We start from the raw sequence: 26,553 nt of genomic DNA, 5'->3' as shown, positions 1-26,553 counted from the left end.
AAAGTTCATATTTTGAAATACACTAGCTTAATTTGTCTAATATAGACATATGAATTATTCAAAGAAGTCTTCTACAGGTACTTTCAAGTTGCTCTGCAGTTTCAAGGGCTTTTATATACTGTGTTGATCCTGTAGGATTTTTTAAGTCACTGAATCTCAAAATACGCAGATATCGTTTCATGCGTGAAAACAGAGGAAATTAGATTAAAATGTACTTGCTTTCATATATCTTTACAATTTATTAATTTTATTTTAGTTTATGTCTTTCCTGGTCACCGTATTATTTATGCATGTATATTGAAAATTTGATCTTTACCTTATAAACCATTTATCTGCAAAATATGGGAGGGAATAGGGTAAAATTAGTGCGTCCAAGCGGGCTGATGCACAGTAAAATTTCCACATCTGGTATCTCCCGTCTTTAGTACACTTTTTATGCGGATAATGAGAATTTCGTACACTGCCTCTATCTGTCTGTACCATACATAACAAATTTGATTATTACCTGTTATCAGCAGCTACTCAGCAGATGCTACCGGTAAATTTTACAGCAGCCATACTTTGCTGAGGCTAGCCATATGGTGGGATCCATTTTTGTTCAAATCTGATGTCAAAAACTTGTTTATCTGTGCATCTGTATATATCAGCAACACAAAAATTTTTGAGACATGCAGTTTTTCAGCAACTACTAATCACGGATGCTAAAAATTTGACAGCTCACCTTCTTTGCTAAGGCATTCCACATGTGTTTACAATTTTTTAAAATTCAATGTCAAGTTCCTGTTTATCCGCGTGTCTGTCCATACCAAAAATAAATTTTTTAGCTTTTTTTTGAAATGCAAATTTTAAGAGTTGCAGATGCTTGAAATTTTAGCACATTCTTTGTCGCCTTACATATATGGTCCATATGATTTTTGTTCAAATCAGATATCAGTACTTACTGTTTATCCGTAAACTTTGTCTTGAATAGAAATCTTGTATATATAAACATGATAAAGTTGGGCATTGCTAGATGAGCATTGGCTCCCATACTTTCTTTTGTTAATTGGACAGATTAATGGAGAATAGGTGTCCAGTCCCATTTTTTGGTCACAAATGCGACCATTTTATCTGCATTACAAATCTCTGAAGATTGTAAAAAGCCATTCTATAATTTGTATTTACAGCCAAGAATTAATTTGATAATATGCTGACAAAGTGGACACAAGAGAGGCCCTCCTTTAATGAGTTTGATCTACACTTAATCAAGTACTCTCGGTACTCCAGGTGCTACCCATCCAAACAGATGCAGTACAAGTCTGCATGCAGAAGTTTACTATGCCTAACAAGACTTGCAATACAGAATAGGAGATACCTTGTATGTTGTCTTATTTAGCTCACCTGAGGTGAAAGCTCAATCTTTTCTGATCACCCATTGTCCATCATCCATGCAGATCTACCCAACAGTTTATATGTCTGTACAAGCTGTAAGGCCCAATTTGTAAACTTTTCACATTTTCTATTTTTTACAAATGCAAATTAGGTAATTTTAAACAAAAAATTGATACAAAGCATCCCTGGGCAAAGGAAATCCTAAATTGTCAATATTAACCAAACACACAAGACTTTGAAACTGATGCATCCTCAATTTATAGTATAAAATTTAAATCTCCCCCAAGCAAATTTTTAGCTTGACTGGTCATATGTACCAGGGGTTATGCGATAGTAATGCGTCCTGGTACGTCCGTCTGTTGGGGGGTCTGAGCTAGTGGTTTTCTACAAGGAGGTCTGTCTGTCTGTAAACAATCTTTCAAAACGCTACTCCTCCAACAGTTTTGGCACTGATTTCAATATAACTTGGCACACAAGTAGACTACACTAAGATACATAATTCTGTGTATCGGTTTCTGATTTCGATAACGGTGTTGCCGTTGTTGCAAAAATAGAAATTTCTGTGAAATTCTTTCAAAATGCTACTCCTCCTACAGTTTTGGTCTGATTTCAATATAACTTGGCACATAAGTAGACTACATGCAGCTATATCTTTAAATTACTATATATCGGTTTTTGATTTCAAAGAAAGGTGTTTTGTGACTCACATAAAATATATTTCTTTCTGTTATTGAATTCATACAAAATTTAATTTCATTTTAAATGTGATTTCAATGATAACAGCACAAAGTTTTTGATTTTTAATTTGTATTTCGATAATTTAAACATGACTGAACGGTGTTGCCGTTAAACTTACTAAAAAAGAAATTTCTGTGAAATTCTTTCATCAAATTACTCCTTTTTCATTTTTGGTTTGATTTCAATATAACTTGGCACACAAGTAGACCACACTAAGATAAATAATTCTGTGTATCGGTTTTTGATTTCGATGAACGGTGTTGCCGTGGTTAATAAAAATAGAAATTTCTGTAAAATTCTTTCAAAATACTACTGTGGTATGCAAATGATATCTATCATTTTTGGTCTGATTTCAATATATATGTACTTTATATTCACACAAGTAGACCCAAAATAAAAAATAATATTTGTACAAAAATTCTGTCATATCGATTTTTGATTTCGATGAACGGTGTTGCCGTTGTTGGCTAAAAATAGAAATTTCTGTGAAATTCTTTAAAACTTTATTTGCTATCAGTTTTGGTCTGATTTCAATATAACTTGGCATACAAGTAGACTACTGTAAGATACATAGCTCTGTAACATCAGTTTTTGATTTCGATGAACGGTGTTGCCGTTGTCACTAAAAATAGAAATTTCTGTGAAATTCTTTAAAAATGCTACTCCTCCTACATGTTTTAAGGTCTGATGTCAATATAACTTGGCACATCAAGTAGACTACGCTAAGATACATAATTCTATATATCGGTTTTTGATTTCGATGAACAGTGTTGCCATGGTAACTAAAAATAGAAATTTCTGTTAAAAGAATCTCAAAATGCTACTCCTCCTGCAGTTTAAATCTGATTATAATATAATATGGCATGCAAGCAGACTATACTAAGAACATAAAAAGACTTAATCAAGGATCATTATTCTTTTTATACTGTGGTAAAGTTTTAATTCCCAACAGCTTAAGAACTTTTCCCTTCCATTTCTATAAGAACAAACCAGTAGAGCTTCAGTCTCGACATTGATACTTCTGGTTTAATAGTGAACTGATTTGTGCTTTTTCCTAGCCCTTGTGCTCAGGTGATCAATGTTGCCCATGTGCCTCTAGTTTTGTGTTCTCGCACTCTGCCTATGGGTATAAATTTATTGTACTCTCTAAGTTTCTAAGTGTATAGTAATGATGAGGAATGGTGCCTCTTTCAAACTTATGAATGTCATGGCCTCTTTTTCAAACAGAACTAAATTCAATTTCTGGAAAGTTGTTACATGATCCTCAGGTGACCTTAAGGCCCATGGGCCTCTTGTACCTGTATAGATGTAGAAGTTCCCTATGAGGCTTTGGTTACTGTTATTAGAGATTTAAATTTTAGGTTACATTCTGCATGGTCTTTATTTTTGTTTTGTATTGTAGGCTCTGCTCATGTTGACATTTATATTTTAGTCTCTGCTTTATATGTTGAGATTTATATTTTATGGTCTGCTCATGTTGGGGATTATACAATGGGTATCAAAAAGTTTGTGAACTAATTGAATAACTTTGAAAAAAAAAATGATATAATTTTAATGTTGAAATTTTTTCAATAGTAGTCCTCTCCGATTTTAACATGCATCTGCAGCTGTTCTGCCCATGCACTGATCACGTGATATAGGCGGTCACATGAAATGCACTGTACCGTTCTGCCACAGAAGCTTCAAGTTTTTTCAGACTCTGATATTTCTTACCATGCAAGTTATTATTTATAACAAAAACAGTCCATTTTTCAGAAATGGCCAAAATACTTGGCAATAGTATGGGTGGATAATGGCAAATTAAGGTCTTCCATTTCCAACGGAAGACCTAGTGTACATAATTCTGTTGGTAAAGATTATTATTCTTTTTTTTTTCTTCCACTTCCTAGTATCGCCAACTTTGAAGCCTCATATCTCATTCATTTCTCAATTGATTTCGCTCAAATTTTCAGAGATACTAGAAGTTACAAAACTCTATCAGAATGCTGTCTAAAATTTCAAAAAGTCACTTCCGCTTTTAAGTTATTTCCCTTTAAACGAAAATTTATAGGCTTTCGTTTCCAGACAAAGGCTAAAGCTGGAGCAGAAATTCTACTGATTTTAGATAATAGAAGAATTGAAGTTGTGCACATTGGTTTTTGTTTTTCGATTTAGGCTCTAATCAAAATGGCTCCATATTAGGGGTCAAAAAATTAGAACGCTTAAAAGAGCAAAAAATTACTCATATTTTGTCTTCTATCTTCTAAACTAAAAATATTTTGTTAAAATATATAGAACATTTTGTGCAGAATTAGAAATCTTACAAATGTTATAAGAACATTTAATTGACCCCTTAATTAAGGGATCTAGAGGGGCCAAAATTTTTTTCCAGATATCTCAAAAGGTATTGAGAATTTGTTATACATCAAAAAAGCAAAGTTGTTGAAAATCTCTGGTAAAATCTACTGATGTCATCAAAATACGTCCTGTGACGTCACTTCCGGCCGAACTGGCAGTAGTCCCAAACTGCATATTTTTGCCATTTTTGACATGTTTTGGGGAAATTGTCACTGGAAGCATAAAACTTTATTTTCCGTCTGTCGACGTCACTTCCGGTCAAACAGGAAGTAGCAAAAAATGGCTTACTTTTGCAATTTTCAACATAGATTTGTAAGATTTAAATCATTAGAGATGTCATTTCTCTTTTTTTTCAAATAAAAGTTACTTCCGGTCAAACAGGACGGAAGACCTACTTGTTGCAAAGAGCTTTGCTCTAGTTGATATCCTTTTCCAGAATGAGCATGGTGACCATCAAAACTCAAATCCTCTGTCTTTGGAGGGTCGTTTATTCAATGTGAATATAGTAGGGGTGCCTTCTTTTTTGTCCCCCGCTTGAAAAGTAGGGGATATTAATTTGGGTTTGTCCGTCCGTCCGTCTGTCTTTCTGTCTGTACAGTAACACTTTTGTTTCCACACGATATATTAAGAACCCTTTGAGCTTTAGCAATTAAATTTGGCATAGCATCTTCCTATGGACTAGAGAAGACCCCTATTGATTTTGAGTTCAAAAGGTACAAAGATCAAGGTCATAAATTTGCAAATTCTGTCTGTTATAACACTTTCGTTTCCGCACGATATCTCGAGAATCTGCTGAGCTTCGAAATTAAGTTTTACATAACAACTCTCTGTGGCCCATGGAAGACCCCTATTGATTTTTAGGTCAAAAGGTCAAAGTTCAAGGTCGTTAATTTATACATTCTGTTTTTAGCTCTTCTGAGCCAAAGGCTCAAAGAACTAATGCTATGGCCATCTGTGCGGTGTGCGTCGTGCGGTGTGCGGTAACTTTTTAGAAAATTGGCCATAACTCAAGAACCCCATGGCCAATTATTGTCAAATTTGTCACAGGGTATCCTTGGGCCAAGGGCTACCATTTATACTAAAACTAGGGCTGGGACCCTAAAACAAGGGGAGATAATCAGCCTTATAAAACCAAAAGTACTGGTTGCTAAAAAATCTTCTTCTCCAGAACCACCGGGCAGATTTTCACCAAACTTACATACAAGGGTTGGGATATGTTGAAAATTAAAAATTATCCAAGGCATGACCCTGGGTTTGACCCTGGGCGAGATACAAGGTCAGTTCAAAGTTGACCAAAATTTACACTTATTAAAAACTTGTATATTTTGCTTACTATAAAGACAAGGATCATCAAATCTTGTAAGTTGATGCATCTCAGGACTTGACATCATGTTAATACAAAAGTAGGTCACGGTGACCTACTTTTTTAATTTTACGGGCTTTTGTTTTCAAATTGATTTGGAGGCATATTTTGGACACTTTAAGGCCTATGATCATAAAACTTTGTCAGTTGGTGCATCTTGGGTCCACAAATAACATCAACTTAAAAGTAGGCCATCGTGACCTACTTTTTGAATTTTATGACTAATCTTCTCTAAAACATTTAATCCCATTATTTCAGACACGGAGAGGCTTAGAATCACCGAATCTTGTTAGTTGATGCAACTAGATGACTTAAAACATATTTATGAAAAAGTAGGTCACTGTGACCTACTTTTTGATGTCTGCAAGCATTTGTTTTCAAATTGCTTAAAAGGCATACTGTCAATACTATTAGACCTATGATCATCAAATTTTGTCAATTGATGCATCTTTGGTCTTCAGAAAATGTCGACCAAAAAGTAGGTCACTGTGACCTACTTTCGACATTTTATGGCTAGATTTAAGTATCTCGGGTACTAATTGGCTTAGAATCATCAAAATTTGTCAGTTGATGCATCGTGGGTTTTTGGAGATTAACGATTAAAAAGTAGGTCACGATGACCTACTTTTTTTTATGGCTATATATAAATATCTCAGGTACTTATTGGCTTAGAATCATCAAACTTTGTCAGTAGATGCATCTTGGGTTTTCAGAGAATTCCAACCAAAAAGTAGGTCACAGTGACCTACTTTTGACATTTTATGGATAGTTTTATATATCTCAGGTACTATTTGGTTTAGAATCATCAAACTTTGTTATTTGATGCATCTTAGGTTTTCGGAGCATGTTGTCCAAAAAGTAGGACATGGTGACCTACTTTTGAATATCTAAGTTACCGATTGGCTTAGAATCATCAAACTTTGTCAGTAGATGCATCTTGGGTTTTCGGAGAATGTCGACCAAAAAGTAGGTCAAGGTGACCTATTTTTGACATTTTATGGCTATATTTAGGTATTTCGGGTACTTATTGGTTTAGAATCATCAAACTTTGTTATTTGATGCATTTTGGGTTCTCGGAGAATGATGATCAAAAAATAGGTCACGGTGACCTTCTTGTGACATTAATGGCTATATTTAAGTATTCTAGGGTACTTATTGGCTTAGAATTGTCAAACTTTATCAGTTGATGCGCCTTGGGTTTTCGGAGTATGTTGACCAATAAGTAGGTCACTGTGACCCACTTTTGAATATCTCAAGTACTTATTGGCATAGAATCATCAAACTTTGTCAATGAATGCATCGTGTGTCCTCAGAAAATTTCAATCAAAAATAGGTCACCATGACCTACTTATAGTATTTTATTGTTACATTTAAATATCTTCAGCCCTAACTGGCTAAGAATCATCAAACTTTGTCAGTTGTTGCATCTTAGGTTTAGGATAGATTGTATAATTTATCAGAAGAGCGATTCAAGGCCCTTGGGCCTCTTGTTGTGTAACACTATCGTTTTCGGGCGATATTTCAAGAAGATTTCGGGCTTTTGCAATGAATATATTTTTAAACCAACAAGCTAATTCAGACAATTTTGTCCCCAACTTAGGGAAAAAGTTGGATCCCCCTGACTGAATTTGTAGAATTATTAAATGTATACATGTATATTTAAGCAAATAAAATACATGTATGTCAATATGCATATAAGGATTTGATTGCTTATTCTTTATTATGTGTATAGAAGATTATTTTAATATGGAATATTTATCACACTGTAATGATGATTTTATAACCTCATAAATTTTTCATTTCACATGCTTAATACTATCATTTATTAAAAAAAAAAAAAAAAAAGAAAAAAAGTATTTTTTAAAAAAAAGAAAAAAAATTCTGGATTCCCGGCAAAATTCAATCCCGGGACCTCTCACATGTGAATCGAGAGACATACCACTAGACCATGGAATCGCTTCATATAGAATCAAGTCTATGCAGAACTTAAGTCACATACATGTATGTATTCATGTTCGGTATTCTCAAAATTTTACACAATCCATGGTGTTTGATTTATTTAGCCTTTATTAAACTTAACAGTTCTAATAGATGTAATAAGAATATAAAGTCCGCCGAGAACCTGTTTTATACGTAATAACTCTCCTCATGCCCCTGTGTTAAAAATAGCGACATGTAATACTATAAATACTAATAAAACAAAAGGGGCGGGGCACTTTGAGAGGGGTGAGAGAGGTCCTAGGGAGTTTTGGTATAAAATTACATTGCATAAGCTCAAAATCTTCTTGAAATATCGCCCAGAAATGATAGTGTTTCATACAGACAGAATGTATAAATTTACGACCTTGAACTTTGACCTTTTGACCTCAAATCAACAGGGGTCTTCATTAGGCCACAGGGAGTTGTTATGTAAAACTTAATTTCGAAAGCTCAACGGATTCTCGAGATATCGCGCGGAAACGAAAGTGTTATAACAGACAGAATTTGCTTATTTATGACCTTGACCTTTGACCTTTTGACCTCAAAATCAACAGGGGTCTTTTGTAGTCCATAGGAATTTGCTGTGCTAAATTTCATTGCAAAAGCTTAAAGGGTTCTCGAGATATCGTGTGGAAATGAAAGCATTACAGACAGATAGAAAGACGGACGGACGGACAAACCCAAATTAATATCCCCCACTTTTCAAGCGGGGGACAAAAATATTTTCATACCAAAAATTCCCAGTGCCTGTCTCTCCCCTCTCAAACTGAAAGTGTCCCGCCCCGTTTTTTGTCCCCCGCTTGAAAAGTGGGGGATATTAATTTTGGTCTATCTGTCCGTCCGTCTAGCTGTCTGTCCGTCTTTCTGTCTGTCTGTAACGCTTTCGTTTCCACACGATATCTCGAGAACCCTTTGAGCTTTCGCAATTAAATTTGGCATAGCATCTCCCTATGGATGAAAAAAGAACCCTATTGATTTTGAGGTCAAAAGGTCAAAGGTCAAGGTCATAAATAAGCAAATTCTGTCTTTTATAACACTTTCGTTTCCGTGCGATATCTCGAGAACTCTTTGAACTTTTGCAATGAAATTTTACTTAACAACTCCCTGTGGCCTAAGGAAGACCCCTATTGATTTTGAGATCAAAAGGTCAAAGTTCAAGGTCGTAAATTTATATATTCTGTCTGTTTGTTGCACTATCATTTCCGGGCGATATTTCAAGAAGATTTTGAGCTTTTGCAATGTAATTTAAACCAAAACTCCCTAGGACCTCTTTCACCCCTCTCAAAGTGTCCCCATCCGTTTGTTTTATTGGTATTTGTTGTATTACATGTCGCTATTTTTAGCACAGGGGCATGAGGAGAGTTATTACGTATAAAACAGGTTCTCGGTGGACTTTATATTCTTATTACATCACTTAGAACTGTTTAATACAGGTTAAATTAGATATCATGCATTGTGTAAAATTTTGACAACATCAAACGTGAATATATACATGTATGTGACTTCATCTTTCCATATAATTTTCGCAAGTTTAAAGCGGCTCCATGGTCTAGTGGTATATCTCCCGCTTCACATGTGAGAGGGCCCGGGTTCGCATCTTGGGCAATCAATTTTTTTTTTCGAAGTACTTTTTTTTGTCCCCCGCTTGAAAAGTGGGGGATATTAATTTGGGTCCGTCCGTCTTTCTGTCTCGTAACGCTTTCGTTTCCACACGATATCTCGAGAACCCTTTGAGCTTTTGCAATGAAATTTTGCATAGCAACTCCCTATCGACTAAAGAAGACCCCTATTGATTTTGAGGGCAAAAGGTCAAAGGTCAAGGTCATAAATTCGCAAATTCTCTCTGTTATAACACTTTCCTTTCTGCGCGATATCTCGAAAACCTGTTTAGCTTTTGCAATGAAATTTTACATAACAACTCCCTGTGGCCTAATGAAGACCCCTATTGATTTTGAGGTCAAAAGGTCAAAGTTCTAGGTTGTAAATTTATACATTCTGTCTGTATGAAACACTATCATTTCCGGGCGATATTTCAAGAAGATTTTGAGCTTATGCAATGTAATTTTATATCAAAACTCCCTAGGACCTCTCTCTCCCCTCTCAAAGTGTCCCGCCCTGTTTGTTTTATTAGTATTTATTGTATTACATGTCGCTATTTTTAGCACAGGGGCATGAGGAGAGTCATTACGTATTAAACAGGTTCTTGATGGACTTAATATTTTTATTACATATATTAGAACTGTTTTATAAACTTTAATAAGACACCATGCATTGTGTAAGATTCTGACAATATCGAACGTTAATATGTACATCTATGTGACTTCATATTTGCATATCATTCTCGCTAGATTAAAGAGGCTCCATGGTCTAGTGGTATGTCTCTCTCTTCACTTGTAAGAGGTCTCAGGTTCGCATCCCGAACGATCCATTTTTTTTAAAAATACATTTTTTTTACTAAATGATAGTATTATGCATGTGAAAAGAAAAATTTATTAGGTCTGGCTTGTACAAACTCATAAAATTATCATTACAGTGTGATAAATATTCCATATAAAAAGAATCTTCTATACACATAATAAAGAATAAGCAATCAAACCTTTATATCCATATTGGCATACTTTATTTGCTTCAGTATACATGTATACATGTATACATTTAATAATTCTACAAATTCAGTCAAGGGGATCCGACACCCCCCCCCCCCTTCCCGAACTGCGTATGGTTTACTTTTTCCATAAGCGGGGGACACAAATTCTCTGAATTAGCTTGTTATTACTTGTTTTAAGTCTACAGTAAAGATACTTTAGGGATTTAATAATTATCTTAGTGTTAATTAAGATATTCAACTGATTTTCTAACTGTAAGTTGGCGATCTTTTATATCAAATTGCTAAACAAATAGCACATCTCTTCCACAGCTTGCTTTCACTGGGCAACAGAACAAATATCCATTTTAAACATTTCCCTTTCCTTCACTAAAACAATCAATCCAATTCATGACAAAACATCTGGCAAGCCTTTTGTCTACATAAACTCCATACAAATTATTAAATACTTCTACACAGTCAATCATTTTTTGTCACAAGTGTTCTTCATATTGACATCATCTGCACATTGTGACATCACAAACATGGGGCAAAACATTTCTGAATCATTACATATGCTATTAATAGAACATGTGTATGACTTTATGTGTGCCAAATTTCATTCTGATCTGAATTATGGTTTTGTAAATATTGAACTAGTTCGCGAACTTTTTGATCACCCCTCGTATCTTAGGCTCTGCCTATCTTGGGGTTTATATTCTAGATTTTGCTTTTATTTGGGATTATGTTTTAGACTCTGCTTGTGTCAAGTTATAAACTTGAGTGGCTGTTAATGTTGAGGTCTACTGGTATGTTTTAGGCTCTGCTCATGTTGAGGTTTACATTTTAGGTTGCTGAAGGAGTTGTCAGTAAATTGAAATCTTGTGAAGCCTCAGATTTCCAAATGCAAGTTGATAAACTGACTGAAGAAGCAAAACTTTTCTGGTCCAGAGGAGAACAAAACATTGCCAAACACTTAACAAAGAAGATATTGAAGATGTTAGAGCAAGTAAGGTTTACTTTCTCATGTGTGAGGATGACAGTTTAATGTTATATGAAAATGAAGGCTTGGGTAATTATTATTGCTATATGATCCAACTCATGTTGATATAAACTTTAAAACATTACAGCTTTTATGAAATTGTTTCCCTCATATTTTTTCAAAACCCCAACTCCGTTTGCTCCAAAAACTCCCCAGCATGAAATTTGGATATATGGATGTTTCACAGTAACTGTAGGCATTTTGAATCATCCTTTTCAGCTTTTCTTCTCCATGCAAACTCAACCTATTTTTCCTGTCATTGTAAAGTAAGATTTGAACAAACTTTCATCTGAAAACACATCACTTTCCCAATCTTTCTTCATCATGTGTTTGTGATGTCTTGTCGTTTGCAAACATCTTTGTTTCTGTTCTTTCTAAATTTATGGCTTTTTAGCAGGAATGTAGCTCTCAATTTCATACTTGTTTAACTTTTTAGGTCACCTAAGTGACCAATTGATATTCATTTTCATCCATCACCGTGCATTGTGCATTAACGTTTGAACATTTTCAGCTTCTTCTCTGAAACCACTGAACCAATTTCAACCAAATTTGGTATACAGCATTTATTGGTGAAGGGGAACATAAATTGTGAATTTCCTGGTCCCTGCCCCCCTGGGGTCTGGGGGGTGGGGCCAAAACCACTAAAATTATTGTAATCTTTAAAAAATCTTCTCCTTTACTCCTGGACATTAAGCAGTCAAACTGGCTCTTCCAAATTGTGAATCTCATGGGCCCAGGGTCATGGGTTCTAGTGCTAGGGAAGGGCTATATAGATTATATAGTGAAAATGCATAAATTCTCTGAAATTCTTCTTCTCTGTTCATGGGCATTAAATAAACTAACCAAGTGCATAGTTATGTTTAATAATACTTCCTCTTCCGAAATTGTGAATTTCATGGCCCCAGGGCAGGGGTTCTAGTGCTACGGCGAAGCTATAAAGATATTATATAGTGAAAATGAATTATTTCTTTGAAAATTTTCTTTTCTGCTCATGGGCATTAATAAATTAACCAAGTGCATATGTATGTTGAGTAAGGCTGCCTCTTCCAAAATTGTGAATTTCATGGGCCCAGGGTCAGGGGTTCTAGTGCTAGGGCGGGGCTATAAAGATTACATGGTGAAAATGAATTATTTCTTTGAAAATCTTCTTTTCTATGTACATAGTTATGAGGAGGAAGGATGCCTCCTTGAGATTTATGAATTTCAGGGTCCCTGGGTTAGGGCTTCTTGTGTTAGGGTGGGGCTCTAATGTTTATATAATGAAAATGCATGAATTCTTTGAAAATCTTTTCCTTTGCTCCTGGGTATTATGCCAATCATCTAAGTACATATTATGATGAAGAAAGCTGCCTTTTCCAAAACGGTTAATTTCTGGGCCCCTGGGTCAGAGGTATATGGAGGGGGGTACATAGTCTGAAAATATATTAATGCTTTGAAATTTGGTATTAATCAACAATTTATGATGAAATAAAATTCATGATATTAAAATTTCCAAAATTTTGAAATACTGTATAGGGGATTAATTTCACGGGTTGTAATTTTCACGTTTTTCTCTCATCTGACACGATCGCGGTTTCTTGAATTCGCGGAATTTGGTATGTAATAATAAAAGTTACTTCCCTTGTCTCCATTTAATCCATACCATAGCTACAGGTAAACGATATTAATAAGCGTTATGTCTTTATTTCACGAATAACAGGGTAAGTTATTATAAAATTGTTAGATTTTATAAATAATTAATTAACACAAGTGCAGTTATAAATAGTCCCTAAACGTTAAATGACTTTCCTATATGCTATTAAGATGAGTGCATGTGCACCCGAGATCTTCAATACAACGCAGCGAAAAACTACTGGACAGAAATAAAACTTTTTATGTAGTTCTACAAAATAATATCCCTCCACACTTCCTTCGTCAGTAAGTTCGATATGTATTTGAACGATTTTTAAAAACCAAAATGTCGATAAAAACTACATGAACTAATATGCATGAGAATGCAGGTAACAAATACACGTGGTAACATAAGTTACGCACGGGTAATCAAAATCCATGGCTCACGTGTTTTGATTGATGAAACATGTAGCGTTAGCTATTAAAACAGCTTCTGAAAAACACAAATTATTATCTGCCGATTTGAATTAAAGTAAAGCGTGATAATTAAAATTAATTGAATGACAGTACTACTCGCAATTACTGAAATGACCACGGACTGCACGAACACCTATATAAATCTATCGTAGTCTATTCTCAATTTTCCAAATAAAACATGGAGATTATTGACAATTTATTCACTGTTTCTTGAATTCACGGATTTGTTCACACCGTGAATATAGCGAATATTAACACCGCGAGTTATTTTCCCCCTGTACAGTATATAAGCCCAGGGTCTGTGGTTCCTGTGGGATAGAGTGCACAACTGGTTACAAAGTGGAAATGCATTTTCTCTTTGTTACTTTGATTTACCTCTGGGTATTAAGTAACCAAAGTAAGCATTCTAAGTGTACAATTATGATAAGCAATAGTGCCTCTTTCGAAATTGTGAATTTCATGGCCTCAGGTTTAAAACATGAATCAAATTCAATTGTTGTAAAGTTTTTATGGGATACTCAGGTGACCTATAAGGCTCATGGGCCTCTTGTTCTTTCTTAGAGTCATTTCACTTAAGGATATCCTGGTTACAATCTTTGTTTTCAGCTCTCTTTTTGTAAATCTCCTATCTTGCAACGCTAGGTTCTTTATCACTCTTTCTTGTCTGTGGGTGACTTTGCTTTTTCTCCCTTGTCTAGGCAAGTCATGCAATGTGCCATGTAACTTATACCGTCACATGAGGCCGTAGTGTGAGATGGAGATGCAGTATCTCAGCTGTTATCTATTGTTCTACTTCTTTCCATGTTAATTTTGCATTTCTCAAAGTAATGATCTGAAGTCTAGCATCAAGAGAGATTTGTCTTACTCAAAATAACAAAGTCCAAAAATGTAGGAAAAAATCTTTTCAATAGTAACAATAACATGTTTTTTTTTTAAAAAGAAATAATAAATAATCTTACCTTTTTGCATGGTTTCCATGTGCAGCTTATCCTTTTTTGTCACTAGATCCCAATGAAACCGAGAGGAAAATGATATATAATCAAAGTTCATTGAAAAATATTAATGTTTAAGAATTGAATTAAATATTACATACATACCACATACTACTGCAAAAACTATAGTAAATGAATTTTTAAAATGATATTGAAGAATCATTATAATTTTTGCATCATTTTTTTGCTCACCTGAGCCGAAGGCTCAAGTGAGCTTTTCTGATCACATTTTGTCTGGCGTCCGTCTGTCTGTCTGTCTGTAAACTTTTCACATTTTCGACTTCTTCTCAAGAACCGCTGGGCCAATTTCAACCAAACTTGCCACAAAGTATCCTTGGGTGAAGGGGATTAAAGTTTGTTCAAATGAAGGGCCACGCCCTCATTCAAGGGGAGATAGTTGGGAATTAATGAAAATTTGGTGGCATATTTTAAAAATCTTCTTCTCCAGAACCACTGTGCCAGGAAAGATGAAACTTAGGGGGAAACATCCTCAGGTAGTGTAGATTCAAGTTTGTTCAAATCATGACCCCTGGGGGTAGGGCGGGGCCAAAATGGCCGACCAAAGTTTTACATAGAAGTATATAGGAAAATTCTTTAAAAATCTTCTTCCCAAGAATGACAAAGCCATAATTCATCATATTTATATGGAAGCATGTTCAGGTAGTGTAGATTCAAGTTTGTTCAAATCATGACCCCCGGGGGTAGGGCGGGGCCAAAATGGCAGACCAAAGTTTTACATAAAAATATATAGGAAAATTCTTCAAAAATCTTCTCAAGAATGACAAAGCCATAATTCATTATATTTATATGGAAACATGTTCAGGTAGTGTAGATTCAAGTTTGTTCAAATCATGACCCCCGGGGATAGGGCGGGGCCAAAATGGCCGACCAAAGTTTTACATAGAAATATATAGGAAAATTCTTTAAAAATCTTCTTCCCAAGAATGACAAAGCCATAATTCATCATATTTATATGGAAGCATGCTCAGGTAGTGTAGATTCAAGTTTGTTCAAATCATGACCCCCGGGGGTAGGGCGGGGCCAAAATGGCCGACCAAAGTTTTACATAGAAATATATAGGAAAATTCTTTAAAAATCTTCTTCTCAAGAATGACAAAGCCATAATTCATCATATTTATATGGAAGCATGTTCAGGTAGTGTAGATTCAAGTTTGTTCAAATCATGACCCCCTGGGGTAGGGCGGGGCCAAAATGGCTGACCAAACTTTTACATGAAAATATATAGGAAAATTCTTTAAAAATCTTCTCAAGAATGACAAAGCCATAATTCATCATATTTATATGGAAACATGTTCAGGTAGTGTAGATTCAAATTTGTTCAAATCATGACCCCCGGGGGTAGAACGGGGCTAAAATGGCCGACCAAAGTTTAACATTGATATATATAGGAAAATTCTTTAAAAATCTTCTTCTCAAGAATGACAAAGCCATAATTCATCATATTTATATAGAAGCATCTTCAGGTAGTTTAGATTCAAATTTGATCAAATCATGACCCCTATGGTATGGCGGGGCCAAATTGATCGACCTAATTTTTACATAGAAATATATAGGAAAATTCTTTAAAAATCTTAACAGGAATCACAAAGCCATAATTCATCATATTTATATGGAAACATGTTCAGGTAGTGTAGATTCAAATTTGTTCAAATCATGACCCCCGGGGGTAGAACGGGGCTAAAATGGCCGACCAAAGTTTTACATAGAAGTATATAGGAAAATTCTTTAAACATCTTCTTCTCAAGAATGACAAAGCCATAATTCATCATATTTATATGGGAGCATGCTTAGGTAGTGTAGATTCAAGTTTGTTCAAATCATGACCCCCGGGGATAGGGCGGGGCCAAAATGGCCAACCAAAGTTTTACATAGAAATATATAGGAAAATTCTTTAAAAATCTTCTTCCCAAGAATGACAAAGCCATAATTCATCATATTTATATGGAAGCATGCTGAGGTAGTGTAGATTCAAGTTTGTTCAAATCATGACCCCCGGGGGAAGGGCGGGGCCAAAATGGCCAACCAAAGTTTTACATAGAAATATATAGGAAAATTCTTTAAAAATCTTCTTCTCAAGAATGACAAAACCATAATTCATCATATTTATATGGAAGCATGTTCAGGTAGTGTAGATTCAAATTTGTTCAAATCATGACCCCCGGGGGTAGGGCGGGGCCAAAATGGCTGACCAAACTTTTACATAAAAATATATAGGAAAATTCTTTAAAAATCTTCTCAAGAATGACAAAGCCATAATTCATCATATTTATATGGAAACATGTTCAGGTAGTGTAGATTCAAATTTGTTCAAATCATGACCCCCGGGGGTAGGGCGGGGCCAAAATGGCCGACCAAATTTTTTAAAGATATGTATAGGAAAATTCTTTAAAAATCATTTTCTAAAAAATAGCAAATCCATGATTGGTCATGGGACTACTTTTGGATTTAAACTTTACAATAAAAAGCCATTTTCTACTTTTTCCTACCCTTAGTGCTCAGGTGAGTGATGTGGCCCATAGGCCTCTTGTTTTTTTGCTTAAAATCTTTTAAGAGAGTCTTTTAAAAAAATCATTCAGTTTTTTAAGGGGTGTGTTACCTTGACAAAGGATATCAAATACAGTTTATGTGCATTACCTTGTTGTTTTGCTATTATGCTATAAAATATTTTTGGAAACATATGACCTTTATTTGTGCGTAAAACCATGTGAGTTTAAAAAGTATGCAGAGCTGTATACTTTACAGCAATCTATAACAGTAACAAAATTTAATGTAATGTATGTTATAAGAGAAATTCCATCTCTCCCATAGGTATAATTATAAAGCGCTGGTCAAGAAGAATTTTGATAACAGAAAATTGCTTGTCAAATCAGAGAGAACTTAATGAGTTTAGTGTGAGGAGGTAACTGGTAGAGCATCTCTGATCAAGCAGGTGTTATCTATATCCCTTTGGAATTGGGCAAATGGGTGTCAGCCTGTTGAATTAAAGATAGTTCTTGTTGGCTAGCCCAAGGTTTAAAATGAATTTGATGAAGAGTAATTAAAACTAATTTGATATTGCATAGTAAACTAATCTGATATTATATATAATATTTTTAAAACTCATTTTATTTGAGTGGGGTTGGAATTAGCATGTCCATTTGTCTATATGAATTGCAGATTAAAACCTGTCTGACATTAAATCTAAAAAAAAATTATGATGCAGTATTTTAAAAAAAAATGTTTTATGGTAGATAGTTCTGATCCATTCATCCCTTGGGAGTAATGAGTGGACAAGCATCCAGTTAAAGATTAATGAGTTCAATGTAAGAAGGCTAGCTGTCTCAGTCATTTCTGTAGAGCATCTCTGATCAAGCAGCTCTTATCTGTTTCCTTTGGGAATAAGACAGGAGAACTGCTTGTCAGTTTATAGCATATGTCATTTGATGGCCAGCCTTGTAGTTTCAAAATTAAAGTTGAACACGACTCGTAAATAGGCATACGCCATTTTCGATAGCATAATCTATGATACATCAATACTAGGGTATACTCGTCGCATTTGTTACACCTGACTGCTTTATTGTCACGGGCATCGGTGTGGAATGGCGACCCGTGTTCGTGCTGGTTATCTTGCATTACCTTTGTTTATATTATTTTGCAGTTACGTGTTTGTATACTGCACTGACTTATACAACTATAATTGTAAACTTATTTGGTATCTTATTTTCCTGCATTAGACCAAATATTACATTATTATTCTTGCTACCGAGTGCTGTATAGCATACGTCCATCTTCTTCGGTTTCGACTGATTACACTGAACAGTGTCTAAGTTTTGCCCTATATATAGGGGTCTGCAGAGTAGCGAGACTCGGGAACAAAAATGGTGGACAAATTCCTTTTACGAATCCTGTTCAGCTTTAACTTGGTATAGATTAAGTTGTTTTAAAAAGACTAATTTGATATTGCTTAATATGATGGGGATACGACAAGGTCTAACACATTTATGATGTAACATTTTTTTATAATTAATGCCTTCACCACAGGGGTGTAAACATCAAATACTTTAAGGAATGGGAAAATCATGGAATCAAGATTGACATTATTTTCTTGCACTTTAAACTGTTCATGATGATAGAAATTATTTGACAGGCGTATCATGCAGTGATGGGGCACTTTATTTTTTTTATTTCAATAAGAAACAAGAAAGCAACTTGGAAGCAGCAAAGCTGTACCCTAGAGTCCTCAGTATGTATGGAAACTGGGCAGCAGAAACTAATTTAGAAGATCCCAACACCATTATGGAAGAGTATCTTGAAAAGGTAAGATATTGTCACGTTGTGATGTACAAGGTTATTTTCAAATTTATGGAAGAAATGAGGCAAGGAATACTTAAATTGTAGTAAGCTTTTTTGTCCCGTGAATTCAGAAATTATCTATGCTTTGAGAATGAGGACTTTGGAATGATGACAAAATGATATTCCTTCAGACAGTGAGTTTGTTAGAGAGCTTGGAGGAGAAAGGGGATACAATTCTAGATGCGTATCTTTCTCTGGCTCGGTTTGCTGATGGTCAGTATCAACACATTGTGAACTACATGAAGTCAAGTACATTTGAAGCCAAGCAGAACTTGATGACAAAGGCAAAAAAGGAAATAACAAGGATGCAACAGCTTGGAATGGACAATCTTGAGAAAGAGTAAATATCTAACTTAAGCTGTAGTGATGTGTCCATTCACCCCTACTGTCTGTAATATATGGAAATCACCTTATCTGTCTGTCTGTCTGTCTGAAATCTTGTCTGGGATATAACTGCTATGGAAAAACACTGGAAGTTCCTACCATAATTATTTTAATGATAGGTCGACACTTTTTTTCTCCAACCCATTGGGGTCAACCTGTTTAACAAATCAGCCTTTGTAAGGCTCAAGATCAAGGTTACAAAATAAAGCCCCCAAATCATTAAAATCAATTTTAAAACAAATCTGTGCCATTTTCTGAACTTTTCAAATTATTTTACCGAGAATTGATAAGAAACAGTAAAGAATTAAGAGGCAGTCCACTAAAAAAACAGGCATTATTGTATTAATAGGCAGCACATCGAATCTGGCAAATATTTGATATTTTATTGAAAAAAATATCAGCGCATGTAATCCAATTGGAATAATGTAATTGAAGATTTGTTTGAAAATGACCTAAACCACCTTCTTCATTCAAGGTCAAATTAAGAAAAACAAGACCAGACCATAACTTAAGATCCTTCTGACTAAATGACTTGAAAGATGCACTGCATTGTTACAGACCTGAGACGTGCTACTACCCAAAAAAAGCGTGTAACTTTCATGCGCTTTCCATTTCGTGCAAACCGTGTAGCGTCGTGCGAGCGTTTTGTGCAAGTCGTGTAGCAAGCGTGTGAGAAACGTGCGACTTTCGTGTAAGAATCATGTAAGAAATGTGTAAGATTCATTCGGAAGTAGATGTCATGATGTCAAATTGTGTTATTATTTTATTAGTTATACTTGTGGTATTTTAGGAGTTAAAAATGGGAATAAGTAAATGAAATTACACGGTAATGTTAGGGGTGGGAGGATACACAGATCTTGTGATACGATACGTATCTCGATACAGTAGCACGATACGATGCATATCTCGATATTATGCTAAATTATTTTTTTTTCTTTTTGTCTTGACATTAAATCATCAAATTATTCTATATCAAGTCATGTGTGCTTTTGAAATTAATACTTGAAGTTCATCAATTTCATTAACTAAAACTTTACAAAAACAATAATACATGTACATATTATTATTACCAAATTACTATTAAGAAGTTGTTTATTTACAAATAGCTGTGTAATTCATTAGAGAACTTAGAACTTAGATGCTACATTAGATTCACTTAAAGGTACTTGGACACAGATTTGAAATTATTATTTTCTCTATAATGTTACGAGTTATATATTTTAATAGCATTTCACACAAAAATAAATGAAAAATCTTATTTCATTTAAAAGATATTAAAATTTCAAATTTTTTGACGGGTTTGATTGACACGTCCTTGCACTTTTACAAATTAATTTTATTCTTAATCCTTAGGAAAGGTGGCAATCTTGTTGTGTATAAATGATAAATATTAATACTGTAATGCAGAAAATTCAGAGTAGACATGTTCGAAAGCAAAACAAACACACAATATACTCTCAGTCCGTGCAGTTGTGGTAAGCAGACTGTGACGATATAGAACACACCCGGTGAATTGTACACATGAACAAAAACATAACTCGTGCCCTGTTTACAAAAACTGTGTACATAACACGAGTGTGCTCGATTTGCTAAATCCTGTACGCAACTCTTAGTTCGGAATGACGATACTTGTGAAGGAGTTTTCTTTCTAACATCTCTACTCTGAATAAAATTATTTTTCTGGATAAAAGTTTAAATATCTCTCATTAATACACAAGATTGCCACTTTTCCTAAGGATTAATATTAAGGTTAAAATTTGTGAAAGTGCAAGCATGTGTCAATCAAACCCGCCGAAAAATTTGAAGTATTAATAACTTTTACATGAAATAAGATTTTTTATTAATTTTTGTGTGAAATGCTATTAAAATATATAAGTCGTAATATTATAGAGAAAATATTGACTTCAAATCTGTGTCCAAGTACCTTTAAAAAGCATCACATTTACATTATTATTAATTGCTGAAGTCTGTAGCAAAGTTGAGATTACAAAAAAAAAGTACGAGATGGACTAACAATTAATAATACCAAATGTTCTGGAAACGATACTTTCTGTGTATAGCACGCATTACATACTGAACTTTTCTTGTCTAATCTTCCGAGGCTGCTTTAAAGTGAAAACGTTTTACCCCTAACCAACGACTTATTAGTTCTAAAGCGTGTTTTCAATAATCAACATCATCTCTTTGCTTCGTACAAGCCGCCATTTTCCGAGGACAGGTACTTCCATTTTCAATTTGGATGGGTCGTTCGTGTATCATTTCGTACTGATATTTGCATGCTTGTATCGAAAACCGTATCTTAGAGGAAAATATCGGTATGTATCGGTGTATCGGTATATAATCGTCCCACCCCTAGGTAATGTATAATACATTCGTTTGCGTTTTTTTTCTCCTAAAGAAAATGTGTTCAAATTAATTATACATAATGTACATGTACAACAATTTCAAGGGCAATGAGTTCAATATACTATCAATGCGATTATGGTTTTTAGATATCTTTTTTCTCAAAGAAAGAAATATATACCAGTATTCATACATATACACATATATTTATTTTAAGAAGAAAGATATCCGCTCTTGTCTTTACATTTAAAGTATTTGATAGAAAGTTCAGAAACGATGTGTCATTTAATACCTTTTAATACATATAATTCGTTGTTCATTATTATCAAATAAATGGATTAGAATTTTAATTCACTTGCACCGTCGAGCACAGGTTTAGATATTCCCGGGGAGTGTGTGTGTGTGTGTAGTGGGGGGGGGGGTCAAAAGAAAATTATAGTACAGTCTTTCAATTTGTAGTTAACTTTAACATTAGTTTAAATAAATGTTTGATTTTTCTATATATAAATAATGTTTGACTCTTGCATTCTCTTTTAAATCTTTTGTTAATTGTGTGCGCCGCCACACCCCTTAAAAATATATTGAAATCTTCTTTCCTCCTTTTCAATTGTGATCAACGTCATTTACAAAAGCAACCACGGGCTCCGAGTACATGGAACTGAACATACCTGTTTTGTGACATGTACATGTTGCATTCCTGAAAAGTTTTGGAGATGAAATAAAGTTTGATTATTATTTAATGGGTACAACTTATGTCCATGGATTTAATCTTTTATTAGCAAATATGAATTTCTAGCCGTAAATACATGTAGTACTGATTTGCTAGTCTTCTCAAGAAAATAATATTTTAAAGTTCAGAAGTAAATTATGAATCATATTGTATATTATTTGTTTTGTAAATCATTTTTATGGCTTACGAAGCCATTATAGCTCCCGGTGTATTTTTACGGCAAAGAGTTCACTGTGTATTCTAGTAGACATGAGCAAGATAAAATAGTCCTCGTCTTTTCTTTAATTTTATTCTACGTTTGTTGTGAAAATTACTCACCAAGTCCTTAATCAAAAACCTTGTTATTTTCATTTAATTTTCGCCACTGAAGACAAGATAAACCAAATAAAAAAAAACTAAATTGAATAAACTCTTGTGAGGATGCGGAAGAATATCTTCTGACCGTATGTGTCAACAGCGTCAATCTAAATGAAAGAAAGAGAACTCTGTTGGGAGTACGTTATTGCGCCAGATAGTTCGTAGGAACACAGATTAAATGTATATTACCTTACAAACTGTTTAAACAGCTGCTAAAAGCAGTGATTTCCTAAGGCCGTTTTTGCCTGGCAATAACGCGATCACGATCTCCCGCCAACTCAATGTTGTAAACTCAATGCATATCGTGGCATGGGGTATGATGCAATAGCCTAACTGCCAATTTTTGTTCATTGCAATTTAATCACTGGCATATATTACTAAATATCAAGCTTGTAGTTGATGAAAATATTAATTAATAACCATAAAATGTAACTGCAGATGGCTGTCAGATAGTACGAACGGTAAAAGGAATACACTTAATTGTTAATGTACATGTGGGGTTTTCCAACATTCGCAGGTCATTCTATAAATAACATAGATGCTCCGACATTAAAAAAAAAAATCATCATTTAAACACATAATTTTTGCATTCATGTACTGAAAACTGAAACGTGTGATTAACATTATCAATGTTTCTATAATTTACTTCCATATATGGAAAGCACTTTTCCAACGCATGTGCTTCTATATACACTATTCAGAAGCGCTCCATAGTGACAATATCTTCATGCAGTAAGCATTACATTGGTGCTACATAATGAGAACAAAAAGTTTCAAGATAACTGCAAGAGTAGACACATTAAAAAATAAGGGAGGGTCATTAGGCCTATTTGTAGATAGCAAAATTAGCACAATACCGTAACATAAAACAGTAAAAAGACAATGGCTTTATAGAAAATTTTAATAGAACAATTTTTCGTGATTAGATCTCTTTTATATGAAAAACTCTATTGTAGAATAATTTTAAGCAAAAACTGACAATTTGTTCAAAATCTATATATTTAGCTTTTATTTACCTTTAAAAAAGGTTATTAGTGAATTTGTATTTTTCATTTAAATATGAATTTAGAAAAAATAAACTCAACTGCCAAGAAACGTATATACCGTCAATTCAGCGAACCCCCACCCTTGCAGTAAGAAATTTCTGATGAAACACTAAGTAATATTCTAATACTACATTTCCTTACATTTTACATCCATGTCAATCATTGTATATTATGGCCCTTCAGGCCTTTTTTTTATTTTATCTAGGATATTTCAGTTTTCTTTCTAATATATCCGTATGTGTAACTTTAGATCTACATTGAATTAACTGAAATGATAACCTGACTAAATCTGTTCTGCACTTTTACTGACATGTAATATACATTTAGCAATAAAATGGACCCTAAAGTAATCATTTTTTGGATAAATTATATAGACAAATTTTATTATTTAATTAAAAAAAAAAAAACAAGAAATGTAATCTGCCTACGGAAAGCAAACGCAATTTAATCAATGACTGTTATTTAAAATCAACAAATGAGTTGTAGCTACCTGAAGTAAGAAATTAAATTTTTGTTCAATATAATACATGTAAAAATATTAATTTGCAAGAAGCGTATTGTAATGAATAACAATATATAAAAATAATAATTTATAATGCAGTGAGTAAGCCTGCGAATAAAATACGTACACCATGATATCGGCATTCTATCTCTATACAACTGGTTAAATAAATACAAAATTATTTATTGACAATTATTTATTAATTAATTACAACTGTCAGAGTATTGAATATTTCTATCGTTCTATATATTAATACTGCTGTTTACTGAATTTTAATTTAAACAGCTGTTAAACTAGCTTGTGAGATTGAGATGTAATTAATATTTCAACAATAAAACCGTAATAATGTCCGAGAGATTCCGAGTAGAAAATCCAAACCGAGGCCAAAACGTGTAGAATCATGTACAAAGCGTGTGAGAAACCTGTACAAAGCGTTTCGTGCAAAGTGTTTTGTGCAAATTGTGTAGCGTTTCGTGCAAACCATGCAGCGTTTCGTGCAAATCATGTAGCGTTCGTGTACCGTTCATGCAGCAAGCGTGTGGGGAGGTAGCACGTCTCAGGGTCTGTATTATTGACCCTGATCGTAAAATTGCACTTGTTAATGTTGGTAAAAAGAGAAGTTGGGGGAGGGGGGTTAAAAAAATCAAAATCTACTAGCTAACACACCAAGTTGTCCACAGATACTTCTGGGTTTTTTTCCTGAACATGACAAGGAACACTTGGTGAGAGTGATCTGTCAGCAGGTGATGCTCACTCCTCCATGGCACCTGATTCCACCTCTGATGTTTTGGAGGTCCATGTTTGCTCTGCTCCTATTTTGTAATGTTTAATGGACTTTTGAGCTAAAATACTGTTTGTTTTCTCCATGTATTTCATTACATATGATTTTGCAGTTTTTATTTGGTCAAATAAAATTAAAATTCTTTTTTCAGTCGATATTATAGAACTTTAAGCAAACAGAGTGAGATAGATCAGTCAGAACTGAATGCTATGGAGGAGGATAGATGGAGATGCCTAAAACAGGCTGTCCAGAACTATATCAAATGTCTGAAGCATGGGGACAAACACGATATCCGCATATTCCGTCTGGTATCCCTATGGTTCAGTAATCCTACCTATGCAGACATTAGTGGTTTGATTATGGTAATGAATTTTGAGAACATATTTCACTCAGAATATGTGACATGTATAGTGTTTCGTCTCTATTAATTTGCTTCTTAAAATCCTAGATAAACATGGACAATATTAAATCCTACAAGTTTCTGAGTTTGATGTACCAACTGTGTGCTAGAATGGACACTAATCCACCTGCTGATCAATCTCCCTCTCTACAGAAAACACTGCAAAAAGTAGGTCTTTACTGAACATCAAAAGAAAGAGATTCAGTAATATATAAACATGTAACTATTAAAGACAATTTCAATCTAATCATTGGAACTCTCAAATTGTTACAACATTGGCCTCTCAATTCCAAATCATATATTTTGTTCAGTTTTAACTTTGCTGGGTGAAGATTATTTAAAAGATCTTTTGATCTTGTTTTCAAATTTGTTGCTATCGATACTTTTTATACTTCTGATTTTATTGTTTTCAGATTATTCATCACACAGCTGTTGATCATCCCCACCATACTCTGTTCTGTATTTTTGCTTTAGTCAATGCTAAAGAGATTCAGAGCTACTAAGGAGGAATGCTGGCAGCAAAAGTAGACTGGCTAAAAATAGTCAGACCAGTGACAGTGAAAATCAGGTCTGTCAAGCATTGGCAGAGTTTACAAGGGCTGTACAATATGGAATGTGTATTGTACCACAATGAAACAATGCCTATATTGTCTATTTATAGGTCACCTGAGTCACTCTATTGCTATCCCTTTCATCTGCCATGCATCATGTGTTAACATTTGAACATTTTCAGCTTCTTCTCTGAAACCGCTGGACATATTTCAACCAATTTTGGCATAAGCATCTTTGAGTGAAGGAGAACAAAAATTGTGAATTTCATGGCCCCAGGGTCAGGGGTTCTAGTGCTAGGGCAGGGCTATATAGATTATAGAGTGAAATTTACTTATTTCTTTGAAAATCTTCTCTTCTCCTGGGTATTCAATAATCTAACCAAGAACATACTGTGAATTTCATAGTTTCTGTACCCCTGGGGCCTGGGGTGGAGCCAAAAACCAGTAAAATTATTCCAAATCTTCTTCTTTACTCCTGGACATCAAGCAGTCAAACTGTTGGTATAATTGTAATCAGCATTGAGTCCTCTATCAAAATTATGAAATTCATGGCCCCAGGGTCAGGGGTTCTAGTGCTAGGGCAGGGCTATATAGATTATAGAGTGAAATTT

At 34.4% G+C, this 26,553-nt stretch overlaps 1 protein-coding gene across 1 annotated transcript; it reads left to right on the top strand.

Annotated features, from left to right (window-relative positions):
• The first annotated feature begins 1,186 nt into the window (after positions 1-1,186).
• On the top strand, positions 1,187-25,894 carry LOC134256260 (serine-protein kinase ATM-like). The gene is made up of 7 exons (XM_062738912.1): positions 1,187-1,357; positions 11,224-11,382; positions 18,690-18,812; positions 18,980-19,188; positions 25,143-25,353; positions 25,440-25,559; positions 25,805-25,894. Exons 1-7 carry the CDS (start codon positions 1,187-1,189, stop codon positions 25,892-25,894), a joined length of 1,083 nt encoding a protein of 360 aa, XP_062594896.1.
• Positions 25,895-26,553: the final 659 nt, after the last annotated feature.

The sequence above is a fragment of the Saccostrea cucullata genome, unplaced genomic scaffold, assembly GCF_032062105.1.
Source record: "Saccostrea cucullata isolate Sc308-1 unplaced genomic scaffold, CSIRO_AGI_Scuc_v1 ctg4594, whole genome shotgun sequence".
Taxonomy (NCBI): Eukaryota; Metazoa; Mollusca; class Bivalvia; order Ostreida; family Ostreidae; genus Saccostrea; species Saccostrea cuccullata.
Note: the sequence above shows the minus strand (reverse complement) of the source record. Positions and strands in the feature narration are given on the sequence as shown.